Genomic DNA, 25,791 nt, shown 5'->3' with positions numbered 1-25,791 from the left:
TTCCTCTACTTCCCTCCATGACAGCCCCCACCCCTCAGCCTTCCTCCCTCTCCTGCCCCCGTGAGCACCTCACTCAGCCCCCAATTTCCCAAGAGCAGTAAAAAGTATAGAACTGCCTGGCAGTGGGGTGGGGAGGGGGCGCAGAGCGGCACAGAGGAGCAGGGCCCGTGGTTCTCAAAACCTGACCCTCCTGCTAACCCAGGAAAGACAGTCTCCCCCCAGATATCAAACAGGACACGCTTGAGCCACGTAACTTTTATTCACATCCTGTATTTTGGCATTTTCCAGAGAAGGACAGGGAGAGACAGGGTGGGGCAAAGATTGAGGCAGGAGGGCGAGGGGGGCCTGGCTCCCCATTTCCCTCACATCCCTCCTGGCCCTGCCACACGGGGAGCACACACAAAGGGGGAGGGGAGGCACAGAAGCCCCCTCAGTGGAGGAGGCGGCACAAAGCTACACCCACGCCACACACACACACACGCCCACCCACACCCACGCACACACACGAACAAGCCCGCTCCACACTGGGCAGGCGGGATCACAGAAGCAGAGCGCTGTGGGGTTAAGGGCAGGGAAGCAACAGTCTCCTCACAGACAGGCGGCAGGCCCCTCCCGCCCCCTCCGACTCCATTCCCAAGGTCTCCCCGGAGCCCCCCCAACCCCACGCTTTGCCTGGCCATTCTCTCCTGGCCTCTAGCTTCTTCCCTGCTGCTGGGGACGAAAAGAAAAGGGGTACCGAGCAGGGAGGTGTCCATCCCTCAGCCCCATTCCTCATGCTGGGCGGTCCGTCCCCCGGGTGCCCTCAGGGCAGGCTCTTAGCTGGCCACTCTCTGGTAGAAGTAGATGTAGCCTAGGTCCTTGGGCGGCTTCTCAGAGGCACACACTTTCTGGTCGTTGTAGATCACCCACCTGGGGAAGGGGGTGGGGAGAAGGGTGAACGACCCAGGCATCCTCTAGTGTGTCTCTCTGACATGGTCCCTGGACTCGACCCTCGTGTGTCCTTTGCCTTCGGGGGCAAAGGCTCGCAACCTTCTCTGCCTGGGCCCCCAGACTCAGCCCAGCTGCCTCCTGTCTGAAGGGAGTGTCCCATCTCACAGGGTCATTTCTACTCTGTGTCTTCGGACCCCTGTGCTGTCTTTACAGCCTACCCCCATCTATTCCTTTACGGTAGAGATCAGCAAGCTTTGTCAAGGCCAGACAGGAAATATTTCAGGTTTGCAGGCCACCTGGTCTATGCAGCTATGCAATTTGCCTGCAGCATAAATGAATGTGGCCGTGGTCGTTAAAACTATTTACAAAAGCGAGTGGCCCAATTCAGCCCTGGAGCCCTAATTTGCCCATCTCTGCCCTCAGGCTTTCCATCAATTTCTGGTGAATTGTGGCCTGCACCAGGCAGTCCCTTATGTTCCCACCCACACCCCACGAATATTCTAGGGTCTTCCAGGATGCCCCTACCCATTCCCCCTACCCACTCCCCCATTCAGAAGGCACGGGCTGGCTCCTCACCTGCCTTCCTTCTTGATATGGCAGACGTAGTGACCACACATGGTCGAGGTGCCCATGTGACTAATGAAGGCAAAGAGCTGATACTCTGGGGAAAGGGAGAGAGGGCAGAGCAGACAGTGAGGGAGGGGGATGTGTCCAGCAGCTCATGACCAGGGTGGGATTTCAGGGACGGCAGACAGGCTGGGCCCGTCTATCTCAGCCTCCCAGGACCCCAGCTTCAGGAGTCACGTCCACGGAAAGAAACTTCTAATGCCGCACCCTCTTGAGGGAAGCAGAGCCGCCTGGCAGTGAAGACCTAGTAGAGCAGATTGGCTAGATTCTCCCCTCGACACTCACTTCCAGGACCATCCCGGACTTTAGGTCCCACTGGAATGGACTCGGAGATAGAGTCGGCAGCCGAGCGGCCCTCTGAGATGTCCATGGCAGCTTCTGCGTCCAGGTCATCAATGTGACTGAAGATCCAATCCACAGCCCGTTCTAAACTGTTGTTCTTGGGGAGGAGGGAAGTGTTACTTTTTTAAAAAGTAAGGTCAGGGTTGAGAAACCCCAGCAAAGGCCTCTGCTCCTTCATCACAGCCATTCAAGAGTGGAGCCCCAGACTGGCCAAACCACAGGGGTAGTCCTCACTTGCTCCTGAGGGGTGGAACTTCACCCCCGCCCCCATCTTCCCAGCGGACCTGTCCTCAGCTGGGGGGCACCCCTACCGTGGCCCGCAGGGCTTTCAGGGCCTGGTCCCGGGAGAAGCCCATGGAGACGATGGTGGTCACACAGTCCTCCGGTGGGGGGTCAGCGGCTGCACTCGTGGAGCCGGGCCCGCTGGAGCCAGGCAGGATGAGGGGGTTTGCAAAATCTGGGGATGGAAGCGGTTCAAGTGTTTGGGGGAGATGCTGGCCCTGCCCGCCACCCCCCTCCCCGGCTCCAGCTCCCCAGCCCTGCCTACCCGGGTCGTCCATGTGTGACATGACCCAGTTCATGGCGGCCTCGGCCCCGCTGTTGCCAGTGTAGTAGACGGCTTTGCGGCAGGCGTCCATGGGGAAGCCCATCTCCACTAGCTGGATGATGACGGACTCATCCAACATGGGCGCTGCGGGGGAGAAGCATGGGCACAGGGGCCTGACTCCTTGGGCCACGCCCTGCCCCTCTCCCCAGCCCTCTTCCAACCACACGTTCCATGCGTTTTTTCCTCCACGGCCTGGCACCTTATTCCAGAACTAAAATGGCAACACAGCCTCATGTGGGGCCAGCACTATCCTCAAGGTCTACAGAACTGAGGCCAGAGGCGCCCCAGGGAGCTGCTTCTCAGTTCATTCTCCCACAACAGGCTGTTTCCGGAGTATGAGCTGGAGCCCCCACCCCCGCCCCCAGGCCACGAGGTTACGCGGGCAGAGGCAATTAGCCAGCGCTGCTCCACCCACACAGAGAACAGTAGCTGGGGTGCTCTCTCAATCCTCACGTCCATCAAGGGGGCAGAGACAATTTGAAAGGGAGGACAGGAGGAGCACAAAGGACAGGGTCAAGGGGTGGCAGGCAGAGAAGACCCCCATCAGCAAGGGAAAGAGACAGGCAGGAAAAAGAGTCACTAACATGTCGGAGAGGAGAAGTGAGGGGAGCAGAAGGAGTCTTCGTCTTCGTTGCCATAGAAACCAAGGCTACCTTTGGGCTCATCCGGAGTGACCAGGGGTGGGGCAATGTCGGGCAGCTCCTCCTCTCCAGGCTGCAGCCCTGTGCCCCTCAGCTGGGAGATGTCTAGCTCCTCGGGCATCTCGATGGACACATCTAGAAAGCGTACGGCAGGACAAAGGTCACCTCGGCAGATCCCCGAAGCCCTCCTGGGAAGAGCACTCTAGGAATCTCAGGCCCCTACCCCCATCTTGCTCTGTAATAAGACGATGGGCAGAGCAGGACCCACTGCCGTGTGATAAAAATAACCACAGGCTGGGTGGGGGGGGTGGGGGGTAAGTGAACAGGATTCCAGCCTTAGATCTACCACCAATGAGCCATGAGCCAGAGCAGGGTCTCTGACTGTGCCACAGAACGATTCTGTACTTCCGTGGGGCTCAACTTCTCTAGGAAATGAAGCTAGATCTGGGATTGGCAAAGCCGTCAGGGGCCTATGAGACCCGTGAAAACAAACTGTTTCAAGATTATCAAGATGAAAACATCTTACCAACTGTATAAAAGTAAAACTATGAAAACCACTTTTGCTTGTGTAAGCCATAACTATAAAATCAAAGAAGTCTTAAACAACAGCGTCCTATGTATAGCACAGCACGCTGTACTCGATATCCTATGATAAATCATAACCAAAAAATGTAAAAAGGAATATATATGTATTTAATATAACTGAACAGCTTTGCTCTACAGCAGTAACACCATGTTGTAAGTCAATGATACTTCAACTAAAAAAGGTAGTTAAAATTTTTTTTTAAATCAAAGAAGTCTTAGTAATGTTTCCCCTTTCAGAGGAAAGCTGAAGAAGCCCTAGTTTACACGGCAAGGCCCCTTCTTTTTCTACCATTTTCTGCTTAACCTCCCTTGCTCGTCCCGGCCACCATACCCAGTTTCTTGGGCACCCAGTCCAAGCCGAAGGTGAACTTCTTGATCTGGATGACCAGGTAGTCGGGGAATGAGGCAAATCGTGTGGTCCTAGAGAAGAGAGAATGGCCTGGTACCCAGAGAAGCTGTCCTGAAAGCCCCACCCGGGTCCAGCCTCTCATACGTAGAACTAACCACCCTGAAGATAATTTCATGTTCCTTTCCTGCCCTGGACAGGCATCAGAGTGTCTGCAGATGAACGGCAGTAGAAGGTAGGGAGTAGGGGAATGGGGGGGTCTTAGAGGCAGGAACAGCAAAGGGGCAGGTGGCTGAAATCTCAGAGACCAAAGCACTCTCTCAGATCTCAAGTTCACACCAGTGACGGGTGAGCAAAAAGTAAGACTATGTGCTAGAAATCTCAGTTCTGTCCACGACTGTTCCTAAGTGCCCATGCTCTGCTAGCACTGGGGAAGTGAGCAGACAGAGGCTTCCTGAAAAGTGGCCCCATCCACCCCAAGAGAGACGAAGACTGGCAGGGGCAGGTCAAGGTGACATGTAGCAGTTATCCAAGTCCACTCCTGCCAGGGCCTCTCGGTTCCCCTCAGGCCCCAGGTTACCTGCCTCATGTTACCTTCCAAATCACGGAAGCCTGAGTTCTGACCACAAAGGGATGAGAGAATGCACAAGAGGCTGACAGCATCTCGGGGATGACCCTCACGGAGGCCGGGCCCCATAGGACTTACTTGACGGCGACTGACTTGGCCTGCAGGGCCGTGCTCCAGAAGTCGTCCACCTGCTCGGGGGCGCCGTAGGCCTCCAGGCAGGAGCTGAAGGGCACCTGGGCCCGAACCAGCTCAGGCAGAGGCAGCTTCTCCTCTTCAGCTTGCCGCTTCTTCTCCTCATACTCCAGAAGCTCCTCTGGTGACAGAAGCAGTAGGTGGACCCTTCAGAGGGGCCGAGCCACATCCCCCCTCAGCCCTGGCCTACTGCCTCTGAGTCCACGGCTATCTCAGCTCCTCTGCCTCCCCAAACCCACCAGATACACGTCTGCCTGTGACCTGGCCTCTTTCTCAGCACAGCTCAGCTGACCAGCTGCACGCAAGGTCAATCCCACACCCCCGCCTGGTCGACAAGCAGGGCTACTGCGGGCTCTGCTCCTGAAAGGCACCCAAGCCCCATCACTGCCAGGCTTCAGACCCCAGGCCCTGGGAGGGTAGCAGAGCACCCACCTTTGTTCAGGGCCGCGTCCATGGGCACAGGCAGCTGCATGATGTAGTCCACTCGCTGGGTGTACTTCACCTTCTCCGTGGCCAGGCACTTGATCTTTTCCTCCACCAGGAAGCGGAACACTTCGTTAGGATTTTCAGAGCTCCGGCAATTCCTCTATGGGGAAGAGTCAGGGTGGGGAGGTCTGGACAGCCAAGCACTGGGGTGGGGGCCTACAAGAGTCACTGGGGGGTCAGGGAGAGGGGGGAGCGGAAGGGAGAGGGGCACAAAGAGGTGCAGGGACGGAAGAGCAGAGCAGAAACCTTCCCTCATCAACCTGCCAGTTCCGGCCCATCCTGGCACTGCAAGACTGCGTGGGAAAGTGCCGGTACTTTCTTTTTTTAATGTGGACCTCCTTTTTTAAAAAGTCTTTACTGGGGACTTCCCTGGTGGTGCAGTGGCTAAGACTCCACCCTCCCAATGCAGGGGCCCAGGTTCGATCCCTGGTCGGGGAGCTGGATGCCACTTGTGGAAACGAGTAAGAGTTCACGTGCCACGATGACAGATTAAAGATCCCGTGCGCCAAAACTAAGACCAGCACAGCCAAGTCAATAAATATTAAAAAAAAAAAAAAAGTATTTATTGAATTTGTTATAATATCGGTTGTTTCAGGTGTCTTAGCCTGGAGGATCCTGGGTTCCCGACCAGGGATTGATCCTGCACCCCCCTGTGCTGGAAGGCGAAGTCTTAACCACTGGACCACCAGGGAAGTCCCCTGTACTTTCTTTCTAAGCACCAAGTGCTCGCCTATCATTTTCTTTGGGAGCATCCTTCATCAGGCTGCAAGCGTAACCAGTGTCCTCAGGTGCAAACGCCACTCTCAGGAAAGGCTCAGTGCTCGGGGTCACTAGGGTGGGGCTGGGCTGGGGCTGACAGAGGAGGAGGAACGAGTGAGCAGCGGGAAGAAGGGAGTGAACTGAAGTGCAGGTAGACAGGAGGAGAGTGAAGATCACCCCATCTTCCCTGTCCTCACCTCCACCATGTTGATAAGGTGCAGGAAGAACTCTTGGGCATCCTGCTGCCGGTTGGTGGAGAACTCGGGGTGACCCTTGCCAATGAGGGCCTTGAACATCCGAGGGGCGATGCCATCTTGGACTTCCTAGGCAGAGTTGGGGCAGCCATTCAGCCAGGGCCCAAGAGGCCACCAAGTGGCCTTCTTTAGACACCTCCCAGATGGATCTCAGTTTCCCCACCATTCCAGAGCCTGAGAGGGACGGAGGTCCAGACCCACCTTCTGCTCCGTTACCTGCTCCCCATCACCCGACTCTGGTGCTGGCTTGGAATACTCCCCCGAGAGCAGGCCGTGGCCCAGCTTGGCCCTGTGTCATCACCCAAGAGAACCATTTAGTTTTCGTCTGACACCACCAATCTACCCCTTAGCTCCCCAACTCAACCCCTGCTCAAACCCCCTTAGACAACTCTCTTAAATGTGAACCACCTTAGATTCCATGGGAGCCCAACTCAAGGCAGACAGCATGCTTGCAAGACAGCCATCGGAAAGTGTCTAGTTGGCCAGAGGCTACACTGTTGCTCCCTTCAGGGGGTCGTGGAGGAGAAAGAGGGCACACAGGCCTGACTACGTACACCTGGGTGCTGAAGTCCTGGGTGGGGTCCGTTGGGGCGTTCTGGAAGATCTTTTCCAGCTTATCCACGTACCTGAGCCAAGGGAAGGATCACTGAAGGGGCTGTGGCCAGGCCCAGAGGAAAAGGGAAAGGAGTGGTCATCTACCAGTTGAGGGAAGAGGTCCCTCCAGAGTGGGGAGACATGTGTTTGACACTTGGGGTCCACGTCTTTCCAGCAACACGCCTTCCCTCCCCTTCCCAAACCGGTCAGCATGCAGGGTACACAAGCCTCTGCCCCGAGACGGAGCTACGGGATGGGAAGACACTCAGAAGGATAAATACAGTTCATATTCTTTGAATAGAACGTGTCAATATGTTCTAAATTTTCACATGTGTCTCAGGCCTTCCTATTTAGACAGGATGCTCACTTCCCTAACCCTAACTTGCCTTTCTTCTGTCTCCATGTCCCAGCCCTCCCCTCTCCCCCATTAGGTGCTCATCTGATGTCACTGGCCCAAAATAAAGAGCACCTGTTGGCCCTTGAGCCCATCAGGAGGCCTGGGGGAGCCCTGGGACTGAGCATCTGGCCCTACCAGTGGGCTCATATATAAACAACTTCACAACCTGCTCCCTGGCATGTACCAAGAACCAAGACAGAGCTAGAACAGAGGTCCTGAGGGCACGAGAGGTGGGCGCCCAGAGGCTGGCCGCTAGGAGAGAGGTGGGGGTCAGGGCACAGAGCCAGGGGGCTGGCTGCGGAGAGAGGGCCTGGGGGCGGGGGCTGGCGGCGGGGGTAAGGAGGACTCACTTCCTCTGGAAGTCGGGGATGCTGAAGAGCACCTGGACCACCGAGTTGAGGTAGCAGCTGTTGCCCAGGTTGCGGATGCCGGTGTAGCCGGGCCCGGACAGCGGCTTGAGCGGCACCGCCGACTCCTGGATCAGCTCCCACTCGCCGATGCGCTGGTTCATGTCTATCTCCAGCTCCGTCATCGTCTTGTCCGTCTGCACGGGAGGAGGCACTTCAGACCTGCGTCTTTTTCTTTTTAATTTAGCTGAGCCAGGTCTTAGCTGGGGCATGTGGAATCTACTTTCCTGACCTGGGATTGAACCCAGGCCCTCTGCACTGGAAGCACGGGCTTTTAGCCACTGGACCACCAGGGAAGCCCTAGACCTGTGTCCTTTATGTTCTAAAACATAGTCTAGGATGAGAGCCAGCTGGAGAGAGCCTGGAACGTGATGAATTATGGACCCAGACATGGAAGGCCTATTGGGCATCCCCCAGTGCAAGTTCTGGAAGGCCACAGGCAACCAACCGTCCAGGGGCCCATCAGGCAACAGGCCTCCGCCCACATGAGGGGATGAAACGAACATGACATCCCCTAGCTGAAATGTTCCTCCACCCTGAAGCCACCCCTTCTCACTCAGATCCCCATCCCAGCATTGCTTCCTCGGTCCCCTGGGCCCGGCGACCCCTGCTAGAAACTGCGCACAGTCATGGTCATTCCCTGCTGCACAAGCAGACAAGGGATGCCTGCATCTCACCTGGTAGAAGCCTACAAGCCAAGGACCACCCCTGCCTCATTCAGAGTGACCAGCACACAGTAGGTGCTCAGTAATAGTTGCTAAACGATGAAATGATTCTACAAGGCTTTTCACAGGCAGCCCACGAATCCTGGGAACTGGGGTTACCGTGGCATCTCTCCCCACCTTGTCGCCTCACCCTCAGCCTTGGGCAAGGAGGGCAGGCCTGACAGGCAGGGATGAGAGAATCTGAGCGGAGGGCGGTCTCACCTTCTGCATCTTCAGCATGTCGATACCAAAGTGGGACAGGTGCTCAGCCAGGTTGGGATCCAGGACCATGTCATCCTCGTCGTACGAGTACACATCTAGTGTGGGAGGCAGGAGCAGAGTAGGGGGAGGGCAGTTCAGGCCCCACCCGACCACCGAGCCCACCCCCTGCCCTGAGAGGCTTGGTGGGACAGCTGGACGAGCCCAGAGGGCAACGCTCCTGGCTCCCTCAAGCGTCAGTGAGGCCTCGAGCCCTTCTTGGATTGGCTGTCAGAGAAGATGCAGTAAACAGGGTGAGGGCTGGAACTGGTTGTGTCTCCACGCAGCAGGAGGAGGTTCGAGAGTGAAGTGAGTTTGGAAGAAGACTTACTCTCTTACTTACAAGAGAATGACGGTCACCACTAGGAAGGGGACTGGGGTTTTGGGGGGCTATCTGAAAGTTCTGTTTCATCTGCAATATTTTCATTGTTTATCAGGAGACTGCACTCATGCCTTGTTCGTGTCATGTGAAATGAGTAGTGGTTCAGACCCAGTGATGTCCACGTGGAGGGGGCGGGGTGTACCAGCTCCGTCGGGAGTGATGGTGCCCAGCTTGACGGCCAGCGGGTAGCCCGTCTCCCGGAAGTGCTCCACAGCGTGGTTGTTGCCCCCGCTGCCGTCAAAGTAGCGCCGGCCACACAGGATGGAGCCATCCGTGAGGTTGAGCCACAGATTCTCCCGCATGTCGCACTTGGAGCACTTCCAGCCACTGACCCCAGGGAAGAAAATGAGCCGAGTACAGGTCAGCGGTTTACGGGAGCGGTTGATGGGCAGACGGGGCTCTGCAGCTTCCCCCCTGGTCCAAGGCCTCTCTCATCTCCTCTCCTTGGGACATCCCCTCCCCCAGTCCAGTTCCTCATGAGTCTCCCTCCTTATTCTGCTACTGAGCCTCTCTCCCTCCAGACTTCCAGGAGGGTGATCGCTCGCCCCTGCTCTGCAGGTCATGCCCCAAGGTTGAGGGGCAGGGGCAGGCCTCACCAGGGAGGGATCCGAGCAGGGTTGTCCAGCTGCTTGAGGCTGAAGGCATGCTTAGACACCTGTCGCACTTCCCCATCCCAGGCCTGCACCTCCTGCTTACGGGAGGCTGAGTCGGCTGATAGGAGGGCCTCCACCGCGCTGGTCACCTGGGGGAAGCAGAGGGTCAGAGGCGGGACCCAGTTCCCAGCCCCACCCGCCCCTCGGTCTTCAGCTTTCCTGGAGCTTGCCCACCACACTGCTGCTCTGACCCCGCCTGCCCCAGAATCTTCAGTAGGGTGGGAAGGTATTTGTACCCGATCTCTGACAATGTCAGGCAGTCCCCCCAGCCCATCCCGGGCTATTTCCAGGTAATCCGGCAGAATGACGATCTTTACATCCTCATCGTATTCAAACTTCTCCTCGTTGAGGTCAAATCCGCCTTCGACACCTGGTGAGACAAGAAAGGAGCAGGGGCGGTGGGGTGGGGTAATGGGGGAGGGAGTGCGAGTAGGATGACCACCGCAGGGGGACTCCCCTCCTCTGATACAGTGCTTCACCTTGCCCCCTCCAGGGTCCCAGGGCCACTGACCAGGCCCCTCCTTTGGGGGCTTTCCTAGCACCTCTGAGAGCAGCAAAGACCAGCTCAGGGAAGAGAACAGGATGTCAGTGACGCTCACCGATGGCCAGTCGGGTGGGTTTCTTGCGGGGAGGGTCTCCAGTGCCTGCGGTCGCATCTTCCTCTTTCTACAGTGAGGCAGGAAGGGCACGATCAGCCCCAGCACCAGGGAAGGGACAAACGGACAATGGATGGACGGGGATGGAGTGGGTTAATCTCAGAAGAGAAGGGAGCTAAAAAAAAATCACACGTGCTGAGTTTTAATGGCTCCAGCAAAAGCAGGTTGGGGGGGCGGAAATGAGGCCCCTGGGAGGTCAGGACGGGACAGACAGATTCAACCTGGTGGCCCAGCAGGGTGAGCCTGAGGGCAGCAGGTCTTGCTTACCGGGCGCCGGGTCCGCCGGAGGTGCAGGTAGACGCGCTGGCCAGTCTTGTTAAAATGTCTCTCCACATACTGTTTTCCAAAGCCCAGGAATGTGTTCATGCAGATGTAGAGGCCACCCTCAGACTCCTGCAGGACAACAGGCAGGGGCAGAAACATGGGCGGGATGAAGCTTGGCCAGGGGAAGGCAAGACCTGGGGTTAGAAATGGGTGGCTTCCGGAAGCAAGGTCTGTCCTCAAACACTGTGTGGCCTCTGGCAAGTCACCTATTAGCCTTTCAGGACCTGGTACATGGCTAAGAGTCTCCCCATCCTCCTGTGACTTTGGCAACGGCCAACAAGGACACCAGGGCTGAGCAATGCCTGTCAGTCACCACTCCTCTTCCTTCTTTGAAGCCCTCCAGTCAACGCAAAGAACTCCCTTGATCTCCTTCCTGGAGCCTTGAGATCCAGAGTGAGTCGGGATCAACTACTACAGACCTGGGAAGAACTCCATGTCAGACACTGAACCTAAACCAGGAACACCATGACCAACCCCACCTGACCACCAAGATTCAGCAAACCTTCAAGACTAGAGGAGAAGAGATACTAGCATCTGAACGTGACATCTAACCCCTGGGCTTGCCAGCAAGATCAGACCTTTCCTTTACCTCACTCTACCAGGTGATCAAACCCTGGCCCACACTGGTTTCATCTCCTCTTTCCTACTAAAGGCTGGCTCCAAGGGACCCATGTGCTGCTTGGGGCTCACAGCTGAACCAGGACCCCGTCTGGCAAGGACATGAAGCCCAGCCTTCTCCAGCCACCACCTGGATGCCTCTCCCACCCCATCCCCGCCCCCCGCCGCCCCCCTCCTCCCCGGCCAATAACCAAATCTCCAAGAGGTCCCATCAACCTCCAATTTCAAAGCCATTCCCCTTCTGGAACAATCTAGCAACACTTTCTGAGACAGCTAGAATATACATTGCCCAGGAAGAAACCAGGAAAAGACAAGTGTCCACTGTAAATCACAGCAGAGGAGGGGACATGGGCTTTCCCCAACCTGAGCGAGTCTACCAGTGCCCTTGTGAAGAGGGTGCTGGAGAAGGGGGAGAAGGAACCTGGAGACTACAGAGTCTTCTCTCAGATCCAAGCAACAACAAGGCATGTTCTTTCTGGAATTAAAGCCTCAGTGGCCTTGAAAAATTCTCTGCTGGGAATTAAAAATAGGGCAGTTCTCCATCCCATAGATCGCTCTGTACCACTCCTGAGAACTGTGCGGGTTACAAAATTTATGAACAAATAGAGCATTTCTCATCAGGGATGTCACATAAACTCTTTCTACCATGAACCCAATTTAAAGATAATCAAATATGCCGGAAGTTGGTTACCAAAGCCAACCAATGGAGACCTCTTGACAGGGAAGAGAGAAGAAAAGTATAAAGAGATCAAAACCCCTTTTGGATTATTCAAACCATTACTAAGGAGAGAGACAGGAGTATAGAAAGGGAGACTTCTACCATCTGTTGATAATTAAGGAAAAAATCTTTTCTTCCTGAGAAAGACAGCGCTTCACCATCCATGCACTTGATAAACTGGGAGGCCTGTGGGAGCTCTACAGTGATTAAACTCCTCTGTTGCCAATAAAAGATGCTGATTCCACCAAGGACTGGGAACCCCAGAGTTCTGCTCTGAGCAGCTGTCCTCTTTACGTTCTGCCAAAGCTAGACTTCAGAGAAGCAGCATGGTTGTCTGAGGCCCAGATCAAAGCCTAGCAAACCAAGCAACCCACAAATCACAGTGATGACCCTGAAATGGGCCTTAGATCACCCTGCTATACTCAGCACTGGCGATGCATTAATGAAGCCTTTCCACTCTGACTTGCAGTTTTCCCAGCCATGAGTTGGTCTGGCTGAACACCCTGGGCAGGGCCCACAGCGGCTTGAGGGAGGGGTGGGGGGGGCGGATCCCAGCCAGGCTGCTGCCCTCAGTTCAGGCTCTGGCCTGGCTAGAGGCTTGTGTCTGCCTGACGGTGTCACAGGAAGGCAGAACTGCAGGAAGGGAGGTACCGGGTGGAGCCTGCCAAACGTGAAGCACGGTGTGGGTGGTGGCTTTGTCTAACTAGTCAGGAGTGGGAGTGGGATAGGAAAGAAGCCTTAGTGTCCCCCACGAAAGAAACCATCTCTCTGGGAATACTTTTCAAAGGTTTCCCTCTGCTCTCTCTGATGGACGGGAGAAAGAAAGGGGGTTGCGGCCATGATTCACCTCAAAGGAGAAAAGACTAGAGCTTTCCTCTCCTCTTCCCCCCTCCTCCACCCCTCCACCCAATGACCCACCTCCCCGCCCCCTGACCATATTAACCATGGGTGGAGGCTCTATAACTCAGCCTTTCTCAGAACCAGCCTTCTTCAAGGCCACTTCCAGGCTACTAGGCACCTGGGAACTGCAGTCCCCACCCTACTACCCCCAACCCGGGCTCAGAACAGCGGGGTGGTAGTGGGGGGGTCGCCCCATCCCTCCCACACGAGACTACAAAACCCGGAGAGCCATGCGCGACAGGCAAGGCCAACTCCCAGGCTTTCGCAGGGGTCCACGTGGGAGATGTAGTCCGGCAACTGGGTGGAGCCTCTAGCTTAGAACGTCAATGAGGGGAGTGAGCGACTACAATCCCCACAGTACTCCACGAGAAGAGGAGCGGATGGGGAGGGCGCGGTGGCTTTCGGGAGTGGTAGTCAGACGACAGCTCGCACGAATTCAAAGCAACGGCAGGAGTAGCGTGGAAGACTACAAGTCCCATGGTGCACCGCAGGGAGGCGGTGGCCCAAGCCTTGCAGGCCCCGGCAGAATGACCAGGGAGATGGAAGTCGTGCTCGCTGCGGGCGTGGGGAATGGGCTTACCGGTGTGTCGAAGGAGAAGGCGCACTCGTCTTTGTGGACCCGGTCTCCAGCCTTGGGGACCCGGATCGTCGGTAATACTGACAGCAGCGCCTCCTCACTCAGCTCCGCCATGACACCGGCACCAGCTCCTCCACACACAGCGGTTCTCACCGCTTCTAGTCCCCCCTACCCTTCCGTCCAATGAGCACCACTCGTTAGGGGCATGCGCCGAAGGGAAGACGCGCGAGAATGGCAGTTGGACCGAGCCTGCCCGCTAGTGCTCCGCCCTCTGCCCGCCTCTTGACCATCGCCAATGAAAAGCGCTTCTAATGCAATCGATGGTCGAAAGAGCCAATCCCACTCCTCCAGGGCAAAGCGCACGTAGAACAGCGAGGTGGGCCCCGGAGTTTTGCTGCCGAGACTCTGGGACCCTACAGTGCATTCGCGTATCTTCTATTGAAGAGCAGAAACTGATGGTTGTTTAAACCAGTCAATCCCAGAAACTTTCCTGGGAGACCTGTCCAGTGGGAAAATTAAAGGGCAGCTGTAGTCTTGGTATTTGAAAAGGGGCTATCCAATGAGGCGGGGTTCGAGAGGGCTCGTGTTGAGTGATTGCTAACTACGTCGACCAATGAGGATTACTATCTTTCTGGCCTTAGAAAAAAAATGTTCGTAACTCCGTCTCCAGCGGGATATGTAAATAATAGCGTACTAACTCATGATTCTATTTTTTAATAAAATCACTTCATTTGAAACCGAAGGTCTCTTACGCGAAGATTAGCATCCCGCAAAATCTCACAACCGGCAGCCAGGTACGGAACAAAAGTCCCCTTAGCAAGGAGGCGTCACCCCGGCGAGTCAAGCCGCTGCCTATTGGCCCCACGGACCCATGATAGACGTTCAGGCAGCCCGATGGCTTCCTTCATTGGAGGCGGGACTCACAGGGACGGCCTATAGGAGCCGGCATCGATTCAGCCAATAGGGTCGGGGCAGGGGCGTGGCGGGAAGTTTGAAACTCAGCTTCGGGAGTTAAGGATTGAGCCACTTTGAACCCAGAGGTGGAATTGGGGCCCGGTAAGGGATTTGAGTAAATTAGTGAATAATTTAGAGGGCCCAGCAGGCCCTGAAGGAGTTGCCTTGTCTACTGTATTAGTCATCATCCCCTCAGAGACCTCTGGCCCGGCGGCCAGGCCGTTTCTCAGTGGGGAACGGGGGGAGATCGGGTGGTCTGGAGTCAAAGGTCGAACGTGGTCGCCGTAAGGGCTGAGACCTGAGTCATTTCTTGCAGGCATAACCTCCTCTCCTGGGCCGGGCCCTGCCCCATCCTATTTCTGCTGGTTACGATGGGCTCAGCTAAGAGCGTCCCAGTCACTCCAGCGCGGCCTCCGCCGCACAACAAGCTTCTGGCTCGAGTGGCGGACCCCCGTTCACCCAGCGCCGGCATCCTGCGCACTCCCATCCAGGTACACAGGGGTGGCATGGAGGAGGCAGCGAATCTGTCTCGGTTTCGGAGTCCCTAAGAGAGTCCTAATCTAAGAGAACTCTCCCTTCCCCCAGTACCCCTCGCCTTTGAGGCCTTATTTTCCATATTCTCAATCCCGGTGAAGTAGGCTGAATATCTGAGGGCCTTTGCAATTCCCGTCTGCAGTATGGATCTAAGGCTACAGACCTGGGAAGGGAGAGTTGAGGGCCCAGACTCGTTTTAGCCTTTGGTCCTGATAGGTAGAGAGCTCCCCACAGCCAAGCCTGCCAGCAGGGGAGCAGGTGGAGGGACATAAGCTGGTCCAGGACTCAGATCCCCGCTCCCCTACCCTTGGCATTGCACGGACACCTATGAAGACGAGCGGAGGTAAGTGTTGGGCCCAATGCTGTCATCCTCCTGCTTTGAACCCACGTCTTTGTTTTCTCAACACTTTGCTGTCTCTCAATGACTTCTGTTCTCCCAATCCCTCACTGACCAGGGCGTGAATCCTAAGGCCCATGTATCCCTTCCTCCTTGCTGAATGATTTGTGACAGATGGTCACTATCTCATGTCACTTCTCCCCTCCCCAGATCCCCCAAGTCCACTGGTGAAACAACTGAGTGATGTATTTGAGACCGAAGACCCCAAATTAAGCCTTCCCCCCGAAGCTATTCTGCCCCTAGAGACACCTTCATCTCCTCGACTGGACTTGCCTCTGGGCACCCAGGTTTCTGTTGAAGACCAGGTGCCTCCTGGGAGCCAGACTGAGCTCCCTGCTGAGCAGGTGTTTGCCAAGGAGAAAACAGGACATGCCTCAGAAACGCCTGTGGCCAGCCAGGTCTCAGACAAGCCCTTGCGAGACCCCGAGACTCCTCGATCTTCAGGTACAGAATCTAAGGGCACAGGATGGGGAAGAGCACTCTGGGATAACGTCCACAGATGGACAGAGGAGGAATAACCTGAAAGCCCATAACCTTGGCTGCTTGTTTTAATTCCTTACTCACTTGAGTTTCTATGTGTGTGTGCCTGTGCGTGTATGTGTGTGTGTGTTAATTATGTCGTGTCTGACTTTTTTCGACCCTGTGGACTGTAGCCTGCTGGGCTCCTCTGTCCATGGGATTCTCCAGGCAAGATACTGGAGTGGTTGCCATGCCCTCCTCCAAGGGATCGTCCTGACCCAGGGATCAAACTCGTGTCTCTTGTGTCTCCTGCACAGGTTCTAAGCGCAGCAGGCGGAAAGCAAACAGCAAAGTGCCAGGGAGGTCTCCTCTCACCGTCCTGCAGGATGACAACTCCCCCGGGGCTCTGACCCCACGACAGGTAAAGGGCGAGCGGGTGAAAGCTGTTACTAGGAAATCCAGAGTAATGATGGGGGCCTTTTCCCCACCCAGTCTTCTCTCCCCGAACAGCCTCCTGCCCTCCCTCACCTTGCCCTATGCCTTTTGCAGGGTAAGCAGCCTTCCCTGAGTGAAAACTTTAGGGAGCTAAAGGAAGGGGCCGTTCTGGGAACTGGACGACTTCTGAAAACTGGAGGACGAGCATGGGAGCAAGGCCAGGGTCATGACAAGGAAAACCGGCACTTCCCTTTGGTGGAGAACTAGACCGTGCATGGCCCCAGCACCAGACTCCCCAAGAGCCTGGCCGTGTTCTGGGTCCTCCCACCCCTTCTTGCCCTGGGAGACTGGAAAGGTTCGTTCTCTTAACTCCCCCTAAACTGCCAACCCTGGGACTCAGAGCTTCGTTGGTTTTCTTTGTGTCTGATGTACTTCTGTATATTAAAGCAAGTGATTTTAAGTTATATTTTTAAGTGTTATGCCTAAACTGTGCACTGGGCCTCCTGTCTGCAGAAAGCCTGGAGGGGGCTTGTGTTCCCTGGCCTGACTGTCCCCATGCTGGCACCTCCAAGCCTCATCTACACACCTCCCCTAAATCCCAGGGTTCCCCAGGGTGCTGACCTTGGCCCTTTCCTCTTGCTGTCCCTGGATATTTACTTCTGGGGCCTTTTTTTTTTAAATTGGAGTGTAGTTGCTTTACACTGCTGTGTCAGTTTCTGCTGTGCAACAAAGTGAATCAGCCATACATATACATATATCCCCTCTTCCTTGGATTTTCTTACAATTTAAGTCACCACAGAGCACTGAGTGGAGTTCCCTGTGCTATACAGTAGGTTCTCATTAGTTATCCATTTTAACATTGCTGTTGTTGCTGTTGTTCAGTCGCTAACTCAAGTCTGACTCTTTGCGATCCCATGGACTGCAGCACTCCAGGCTTCCCTGTCCTTTGCTGTTTACTGGAATTTGCTCAAACTCATGTCCGTTGAGTCGGTGATGCCATTCTACCATCTCATCCTCTGTCGTTGCCTTTTCCTCCTACCTTCAATCTTTTCCAGCATCAAGGAAAGTAAGTCAGCTCTTCACATCAGGTGGCCAAAGTATTGGAGCTTCAACTTCAGCCATCAGTCCTTTCAACGAATATTCAGGGTTGATTTCCTTTAGGATTGACTGGTTTGATCCTATACACAATAGTGTATATATGTCAATCCCAATCTCCCAATTCATCCCACCACCACCCCTTCCCCCCATTTCTGGGGCTTCAACTGTCCATCACCCAATTTCTGGTAACACCCAGGTCTCTGTACCTAACCCTCACCTTCATCCGGCTGCCCCAGAGGCACTTCAGAGTCAACTTGTCTGAAGCTGAATGTGTGCTCTTCCCCCAGAGTTACTCCTCCTCCCCTCACCGGGTGAATGACAGCACTCTCCACCTGGTTGCCAAGCCCTAACCTTGGCCATCATCTCAAATCTTCCCCTCCGAATATCCCATATCCTAGCCCTGGGTCACTTCCTCCTGGTGATTCCATATCTTCCTCTCTTTCCCGTCCCTTCCCTCCCTACTCTGTCCTGCCACTCCTGCATGTCTTGCCACCTGCCTCCTGCCTTGTTTACCTCCATTCCCTCGGGGCTCCCCCCGCCCCCACTTCATCCCTCTACACTACTATGAGGGCGATGTTCCCAAGAAGCATCACTGATTATTACTACTCTGCTCGAAACTCTTGAGTTGTTCCCCATTGCCTATAGCTTTCTATAGACCTTTTGTAATCTGATTCCTTCTCAACATAAACTTTCTGTGCAAACACACTTGTACACACCAAAGGCAGGCGGTGTTGAGCTGTCGTGCAGATCCCACCCCACCCCAGCCACCTTCTCCTCCTGACCCATCTCAGGCGTTGGCCCTGAGGCTTGAATTTCTGCCCCCACTCTCCCTTCTGCCTGCAGCTATCTGGTACCCAACCTCTATCACCACACTTGTAATACTGCATTACTTGAGTGGGACCTGTGTCTTTCCGGAAGAGGAGAGGGTGGGAGACAAACATCACACACATACAAGGCGCTACACTTTATTGCAGGTGCTTGAGGAGAGGCAAGAAGGCAGACAAAGGAGAAAGCGTGGGGGCCAGGACCCCAGCTGTGTCAGAGCCATAGTCACGGGGCCGAGCACCCTGTGCCAACCAGGTCTAGACCAAGGTGGTAGCTCTGGGGAAGGAATCCTAGGGCCTGCGGCCTCAGACACGAAGCCTGCTAGGCCTGCCAAGTTAGGGTTAGGGAGGGGTGGGGGTCCATTGTCCTTGCTCACGAAGGGAGAAGCTGTCAGAACCATGGAGAGGGGAGGCCTGGGAGGAGATGGGGCAGTTTCCCTGCCCGTCACGAGTCCCTGATGCTGCCTCCCAAAGGCACGCTCCCCATACTCCCCACTGCCCTCAAAGGGGGAAAGCTGGGGTGTAGAAGAGAAAAGCTCAAAGAAACCTTAAACTGGGCAGGACAGGGGCAGCTGAGTGAGTGTCTTCATGGCCTTTTACATCCCCTTGTCCAGCCTCCTCAGTTCCAGATTTTGAGGAAGCTGTCCCAGGAACCGGTGGCCACAGCCATCCCATCAGCTGTGACCCCCAGGCAGCTGACCCTGTTGTCATGGCCAGAGAGGATGCCTTAAGAAAAAGGGAGAGGAGTCAGCCTGGCGGGTGTTAGGGAGCCGGGGTTAGAGGTTAGGGGGGTGGGGCATCTGACTAAATGAGGAAAGCGGATTAGTCCTAAGAGGCGGGGTTTCCCTGGAGGCCAATCTCCCCTCCAGGATCTGGGGTGGGTGAGGGACAGGAGGGTTAGACATGTGTCAGCTGCTGAGAGAAAAGCAAGGGCACCTTGACGGGGGAGGAGGGCTTCCAAATGGAGACTGAGGCCCTGAGACGAGTGACTCGGCCAAGGGCACTCGGACAGTAAGCAGTGGAATTAAGGTCTGGATCCTGACTCTCTGGCCAGTGTTCTCTTCCCTGGGCACCCAGCCTCTCCCAAGAGAGGAAGCCACACTATCCGATTCAACTTCAGACCAGGCCAGTCCCAGAGAAGCACCCAGGGTGGGGTCAGGGCCCTCAAGTCACATCCCATCCCCTGGACTCTTGTCACTGCAAAATCCCCAAGGTGGCCCTTCCCTTCCGTGGAGGCCCCTGAAACCCAGCCCTGACTGGACGGCCCAGGTCTACAGGTCTGGGGGTGACCGGAAGGAGCTCCTCTGGCGGGGAGCAGCTGCAGCAGTGAGCCGTGGCGAAGGGCCACTTAGAGCAACTTCGCTTTGAGAGGAGATGGTTCTGGACTGGGAACCAAAGGGACTGGCTCTAGGGGCAGAGCTCAGAGTCAGCCAGTAATGAGGGAGCAGCAGTGAGAGGGTGCCCACAGGGGAGCCCACGTGGCCACGGTGGGCGGGCTCTTACCCACGCGCTCGCACTTCATGGAGTCCCACACATTGCAGTTGAAGTCGTCGTAGCCCGCGAAGAGCAGGCGGCCGCTGAGCGAGAAGGCCACAGACGTGATGCCGCAGATGATGCTCTCGTGGGCGTAGGTGGTCAGCTCCTGGTCGGCCCGCAAGTCAAACAGGCGGCAGGAGGCATCGTCTGAGCCCGTGCAGATGGCCTCTCCATTGGGGAAGAACTGCAGATACAGGTGGCCGGGGTCGGGGTGGGGGGTTGGTGAGGGTCAGGACTCAGACCTGGGCAGCACTCGACCTCTCCTGCCCTCTCCCTGCTCCAGGCCAGTTCCCTCGGCCTCTCTGGCTCCTGCTCCATCCCTTCTGTGGCCTGCCAGCTGCAGCCGGGCTCCCTACACCCTCCCTGGCTCCACAGTACTGCCACACGGCAGGGGACAGCACGGGGCTGAGGGTGGGTGGGCAGCGTGCCCACGGTCACATTGTCAGAAGGGTGGAGGCTGTCCCAGACGCCAGCATCTCCAGGCCCTGGATCCGTGTGTCAGCACAGGACCAAGTACACAAGCATATCCTGAATCTCAGCCTCAGGAAACGTCTCATAACCCGACGGAGGGAAAGTCCACAGAAAACTGGCCTGTGCTCGTCCCAAGTGTCAATGTCACCAAAGACAGGAAAAGGGCAAAAAAGGTTTCCAGTTTAAAAGAAACTGAAAAGACAAGGCAAGGAAATGCGACACATGTTCGTGGACAGAGGAAACATTGCTATTTTGGAGGTAACTGGTGAAATTGGAATACAGCCTGTAGACTAGTATTGCATCAATTTAGACTTCCTGATTTTGAGAATTCGACTGCCAGGAATTCCCTAGTGGTCTGGGCGTTAGGACTCTGCTCCTCCACTGCAGGGGGCGTGGGGGACTAAGATCCTGCAAGTCATGCGGCAATAAAATAAAAATACAAATCACAACATAATAATAGAAGCTTATAAAAGTTAAAAAAAAAAAGAATTGGACTATGACTATGGAAGAGAATGGCCTTGATTTTAGGAAGTGTATATTGAAGTGTGTATATGCTAAGTCACTTCAGTAGTGTCCAACTTTGCCACCCAAGGAACCATAGCCCACCAGGCTCCTCTTTCCATGGGATTCTCCAGGCAAGAATACTGGAGTGGGTTGCCACTTCCTTCTCCAATACACTGAAGTATTCAAGGGCTAAAGGAGGGTGAGGTCTGCAACTTATTGTCAAAGAACCCAGGGAAAAAATTAATAACCAAGAGTATTTATACCTACATTAAGATGGGTGTGTGTCTGTGTGTCTGTCCATCCCTCCCTCCCTCCCTCTACAGAGAGGGAACCAAAAAGCCTATGTGGCAAAGAGGTGACAGTGACTATGGGTGAAGGGCAGACGGGAACTGTTTCTGTTATTCTTGCAACTTTTCTGTGGGTGAAATTATTTTAAAGTGAAAAGTCAGAAGGAAAGGGGCAGCGGGAACTGTTTCTGTTATTCTTGCAACTTTTCTGTGGGTGAAATTATTTTAAAGTGAAAAGTCAGAAGGAAAGGGGCAGGGGGCCGTGGGAGGGGATGAAGGCTGAGTTGGGGGTGGGGTGGGGAGGTGGTCCCCAGAGGGCACTGAAGCACAGGGGGGGCTCACGCAGATAGCGTTGATGTCCGACTCGTGGCCAGTGAAAGTCTGCCGGCAGGTCCCCTCCCGCACGTCCCAGAGCTTGGCGCTGGCATCACAGGCCCCCGAGATGAAGAGTCTGAAGTCAGGGGACACGGCCAGGCTCATGCAGTCCCCCGTGTGCCCCACAAACACAGTCTTCTGCTGCCCAGTCTCGATGTCCCACAGGGCACTGCAGGGTGGGGGGACACGCTGTCACCCAGAGAGGCCAGCACAGAGGCGCCTCCCCAGCCATCGCACCCACGGGCGCCCGGGCCTCACCACGTGGTGTCCCCGGAGCTGGTCACGATGTTGTTGTCGTCCAGGAAACGGCAGCAGGAGAGATAACCTAGGTCAAGGGGTGGAGGCGGTTAGGACAGGGCCCTGGCTGCCAGGCACAACCCGCAGGTACCCTCTGCCTCTCGCTCACCTGTGTGAGCCGACAGCTCCCGGCTGACCTTGACGTTGCCCTCCCGGGATTTGAGGCTGTAGATGGAACACATGTTGTCCAGCCCCCCACAGGCCACGAAGTTCCCTGACGGGGCGTAGGCACAGGTCATGACCCAGGAGGAGCGCAGCGGGATGGCGTGGACCTGCAGGGGTGGGGTAGCAGGGGCCTGGGCTGAGCTCCCAGGTGGGGGGCACAGGAAGGGCGTGGGATGCCCCCAGGAAGGCGGGTGACAGCGGGGCCGTGGGCTGGCCTGGTACCTTGTTGGTGGTGTATGTGTCCCACACGATCAGCTTTCCATCTTGCGAGGCGCTTACCAACAGCCTGGGCAGAGGAGAGACACACGTGTCTCCCAACCCTCCTTTTCTGCCCGTCTCCCCCTAACCCACCCCCACCCCCTGGCCCAGGCCTCTTAAGCCTCACTTAGAGTCGGTGGCCCAGTGCATGGCGTAGATCTTGGCCAGGTGTCCCCTTAAGGTCCGCCGTGTCCGCATCTGCACGCGTCCCACGACTTCGAGGCCAGACACCAGCTGCAGGAAGTTAGTTAGCTCAGTTGCTCAGTTGTGTCCAACTATTTGCGACCCCATGGACTGTAGCCCGCCATGCTCCCCTGTCCATGGAACTCTCCAGGCAAGAATACTGGAGTGGGTTGCCATTCCCTTCTCCGGGGGATCTTCCCCACACAGGAACTGAATCCACATCTCCTGCATTGCAGGTAGATTCTTTACCATCTGAGCCACCAGGGAAGCTGAAAGGGGGTGTCAGAAGTCAGGAGGAGTGGACCTCCCTGTGCGTGGTTAGGACTCTGTGCTCCAAATGCAGGCACCATGGGTTCAATCCCTGGTTGGGGAACTAGGATCCTACACGCCACACAGCACAGATAAAAATAAAGAAATCAGGGTGAGCAGGGTGCATGCCTACACGTCAGCGTCTGAGCCAGGATTGTGTGTGAGCTTCTGTTCCATGCCCAGCTTGAAGTTGGGCCTCCAGCCCGACTGAGGGCTGAGAAGTGTAGAGACAGACATGGGCAAGGCCAGGGTGTGTGGCTAAGGGTTTAACCACCACCTCTCCTGGGTGGAGGCGAAGGGGAAGGGGGGTTCCATCACGTAAACACCCCCACCTTGACCAATTCACACTGCCAATGTGAGTCCACCATATATGGACTTGGGATGATATGCACATGTTTGGTCGAACCCAGCCGCTAGGAGCCTGCCCTCACCCGTGGCGGCTGCTCGGCCAGGGCTAAGTGGTATCCAGAGCAGCACCATGGCACTGAACTGCACCCTCCTGAAACTTGGGGTCCTATGCCCCTGAGGCTCCTTTGACCTTCTAGACGTTAGACTGGGGCTCCAGAGTCAAAAGACCTGACTTGCCATTTATTTGCTTTGTTATCTCAGGCAAGTTACTTAACCTCTCTGAGCCCCCTTTTCCATCTGTAAAATGAAGGAAGTTTTTAGCACCAGACTTATGGAGTTGTCAGGAAAATTAAATGAAATTATGTATTTAAGCAACTTAGCCCAGTGCCTGGCTCATGTTCAGTAAATGTTTACCCTTATTATTAACATTTAATTCAATCTAAGATGGCACCAGCTCCAAGAAGAACCATTCTTTTATGGATCACTAAGAAAGAAAAAGTGCTACCGATTATAACTGTAACGATCATTGTTGGGTGCATCTCAATTTCCAGGATGTCAAAATGTGGGGGGAAAATGCATCCAGGACTGAAAAAGTGCACTATCAGTCAGCTCGTAATTAAGAGTCTTGTCTGGGCTTTTCTCAGTGGTAAAGAATCCACCTGCACACACAGGACATGCAGGTTCAATCCCTGGATTGGGAAGATCCCCTGGAGAAGGAAATGGCAGTATTCTTGCCTGGAGAGTGCCATGGACAAAGGAGCCTCGCTGGCTACAGTCCACAGGGTCGCAAAAGAGTCAGACAGGACTGAGCGACTAAACAACAACAACTAGTCTCCAAGGCTTCTGGTTTAACAGCCCTAGTCCTCTTCATCCTGGCCAGCCAGCCAGGAGGGGTTGGCGCTCTTGTTTTGTGGATGAGGACAGCGTCTGCCTCCCTGGTCTCCTACTCCGGGCCTGGCCCATAGCAGACCTCACAAAATGTTGAATGAATTAATTCATGTCGTTCCTCATTCCAAGGACGCACTGTACTGGAGCTTGGACGCCAAGCTGTGGCTGGTCAGGGGGCTCCCACGCCATCCCCTCCCTTCCATCCCTCCCTTCTGGCCCTGTCGGGGGGTGGCGGGGGCTCACCTCTGCCAGGGTAGTGTCGGCACAGGCTTTCCTGGCATCCTGAGGGGGAAAGCAGACATGGGCGTGGGTAGGGGCAGGGTGTGTGCGCGGGTGTCTAGGTGGGTGGGTTTGTGGCTCTAGGGTTTTGAGGGGTGGGGGGTACATCTCAAATCTGAGCTCCAAGTTCAGGAAGTCTCTGGCCACTTCCAGGTCAGGGATCTCTGAGATGTCAGTCAGGGTGAAGCCAGCCCTTCCCCCGGGAGCCACCCTCGGTTCCTGGTTTTCCCATGTCCCCTGGTGGGATGGAGGGTTGTGGGGTTACTGCGATCTGCTTCTTGAGCTGCTCCGCTTCCTGCCGCAACTGTTCCATCTCCCCCATGGTGGACGGCTTGAGGGGTGGCTCCTTAGTCTCCTGCCGGGGACACAGGGTGTGTGTAGGGGGACCCGCACCAGGCCACATTTGTGTTCCTCATGTCCACACCAGACTCCTCATGGGGGGCTGGAGCCCCCTCCCCACATTGGGCCAGGACTGGGTGGTCTGCACCGCCTCCCCTGCCAGCCCCTCCACATCTGGAGTCCCGGGCCTCCCCCACACCCCCCGCAGCCCCCAGCCCCAGAAGGCAGAGCCAGGCCAGCCCCTCTTACTTGGGCTCTGACTTTAAGCTTCCAGCTCTGGTCCCCAGGCGCCTCCTGGCTCCCTCAGCTGCGACACCCGCCCGTCACCTGCCCCGGCTCTGCTGCCAGAGGAGCTGGCCTGGCCTGGCCCCACTTGGCGGGGGGTGCGGGGGGGTGCAGACAGGGAAGGGTAGGGCCAATGACGACTGTCAGGCAAATGAAATCAGCTGGCGGGTGGCAGCGGGTGGCGGTGGTGGGGGCAGAGGATAGGGAGGGAGGTGTGTGGCTTGTAGAGGGCCTAGGCCCAGCCCAGGGAGGGTGGGAGCAGGAGTGTGGGGCTACAGCGGGGCACAGCGCCACCCGCCCCCCCCGCACCCGCAACAAGCCCTGGAGGGAGGAGGGATGGGATGCTTCCCTGGCCAGTCCCTCTCCAGGCAGAGAGCAGAGCATCAGGCCCCATGGGATTAGAGCAAAGCTGTGAGGATTAAGGGTTGGGTCTGGGAGGGGGCAAAGGAGCAGCCCGACCATGCTCCAGGGTCCCCCCACAGGCCTGGCCCCTCATCGCATGGTGATGATCCTCACCATCAGGGCCTACCTAGCAACCAGCCCAGGAGCCAGAGAGCGAGCGGGAGAGATGGCCCATTGTCAACACCCCAAGTAGTGCTCCCGAGCTCAGGGTGGTGGGGAAGAGGGCTATGGTGGCCGTGGGGAGGTACAGGCAGGAGCTGAGATTAGAAGGCACTGATCTGGATAATCCTTCTTCAGGACAAACCCCAACCAGCTGCCCCCGGGGGCTGATCCCGGGGGGTTGGGAGGAGGAGACCCAAAGAGGAGGAACGGATGGGCCTGGCCCAGCCTTGGGTGCAGAGGACGGCAGTGGAGAGCAAGCCCATGCGCTGCTCGCATCTGGTGTTGGGTCCTCACGACTCGTGGGACTCTGCTGGGGCCGTGAAGGCAAGAAGCAAAGGGATCAGGCTGCCCTAGGTCTCAGCCAAGCTCAGAGAGGGAAGACGCTGGCTTAGAGTAAGAGGCCCGGGAGCAGCTGTCAGGGGTCAGGGTTCATTTGCATAAGGGAGGCAGGTGGTTGAGATTTTCCTGACAAATCAC

General features: G+C 56.0%; 3 protein-coding genes across 7 annotated transcripts; 1 reads left to right on the top strand and 2 right to left on the bottom strand.

The window, feature by feature from the left end:
* Positions 1 to 239: 239 nt before the first annotated feature.
* On the bottom strand, positions 240 to 13,737 carry USP5 (ubiquitin specific peptidase 5). 3 transcript variants are annotated; one of them, XM_070371826.1, is made up of 20 exons: positions 13,529 to 13,737; positions 10,656 to 10,781; positions 10,332 to 10,398; positions 9,969 to 10,102; positions 9,676 to 9,821; positions 9,222 to 9,406; positions 8,662 to 8,756; positions 7,679 to 7,872; positions 6,892 to 6,963; positions 6,554 to 6,626; positions 6,281 to 6,406; positions 5,271 to 5,424; positions 4,785 to 4,959; positions 4,064 to 4,152; positions 3,091 to 3,282; positions 2,447 to 2,590; positions 2,211 to 2,356; positions 1,843 to 1,996; positions 1,507 to 1,591; positions 240 to 909 (listed from the first exon to the last, which is right to left on the bottom strand). In XM_070371826.1, exons 1-20 carry the CDS (start codon positions 13,637 to 13,639, stop codon positions 816 to 818), a joined length of 2,562 nt encoding a protein of 853 aa, XP_070227927.1. In that variant the 5' UTR covers positions 13,640 to 13,737; the 3' UTR covers positions 240 to 815. The 3 variants fall into 3 exon arrangements, with proteins under 3 accessions (XP_070227927.1, XP_070227926.1, XP_070227928.1); XM_070371825.1 differs by having other exon boundaries at positions 6,539 to 6,626; positions 13,529 to 13,736; XM_070371827.1 differs by having other exon boundaries at positions 3,160 to 3,282; positions 6,539 to 6,626; positions 13,529 to 13,736.
* A 757-nt stretch (positions 13,738 to 14,494) lies between these two features.
* On the top strand, positions 14,495 to 16,770 carry CDCA3 (cell division cycle associated 3). The gene is made up of 6 exons (XM_005907483.3): positions 14,495 to 14,581; positions 14,796 to 14,970; positions 15,230 to 15,356; positions 15,561 to 15,854; positions 16,187 to 16,290; positions 16,419 to 16,770. The coding sequence occupies exons 2-6, from the start codon at positions 14,851 to 14,853 to the stop codon at positions 16,569 to 16,571; spliced, it is 798 nt and encodes a 265-aa protein (XP_005907545.1). The 5' UTR covers positions 14,495 to 14,581; positions 14,796 to 14,850; the 3' UTR covers positions 16,572 to 16,770.
* Positions 16,771 to 18,342: 1,572 nt separating this feature from the next.
* On the bottom strand, positions 18,343 to 25,743 carry GNB3 (G protein subunit beta 3). Of its 3 annotated transcripts, XM_005907482.3 has the most exons (10): positions 24,715 to 25,743; positions 24,392 to 24,481; positions 24,091 to 24,129; positions 22,247 to 22,353; positions 22,084 to 22,147; positions 21,806 to 21,968; positions 21,658 to 21,724; positions 21,367 to 21,568; positions 19,730 to 19,946; positions 18,343 to 18,952 (listed from the first exon to the last, which is right to left on the bottom strand). In XM_005907482.3, exons 2-10 carry the CDS (start codon positions 24,446 to 24,448, stop codon positions 18,846 to 18,848), a joined length of 1,023 nt encoding a protein of 340 aa, XP_005907544.1. In that variant the 5' UTR covers positions 24,449 to 24,481; positions 24,715 to 25,743; the 3' UTR covers positions 18,343 to 18,845. The 3 variants fall into 3 exon arrangements, with proteins under 3 accessions (XP_005907544.1, XP_070227925.1, XP_070227924.1); XM_070371824.1 differs by having other exon boundaries at positions 24,091 to 24,481; XM_070371823.1 differs by lacking the exon at positions 24,715 to 25,743 and having other exon boundaries at positions 24,392 to 24,678.
* Between the last annotated feature and the right edge of the window lie 48 nt (positions 25,744 to 25,791).

This window comes from Bos mutus, chromosome 5 (genome assembly GCF_027580195.1).
Source record: "Bos mutus isolate GX-2022 chromosome 5, NWIPB_WYAK_1.1, whole genome shotgun sequence".
NCBI lineage: Eukaryota > Metazoa > Chordata > Mammalia > Artiodactyla > Bovidae > Bos > Bos mutus.
This window is presented reverse-complemented; position numbering and strand designations above follow the sequence as displayed.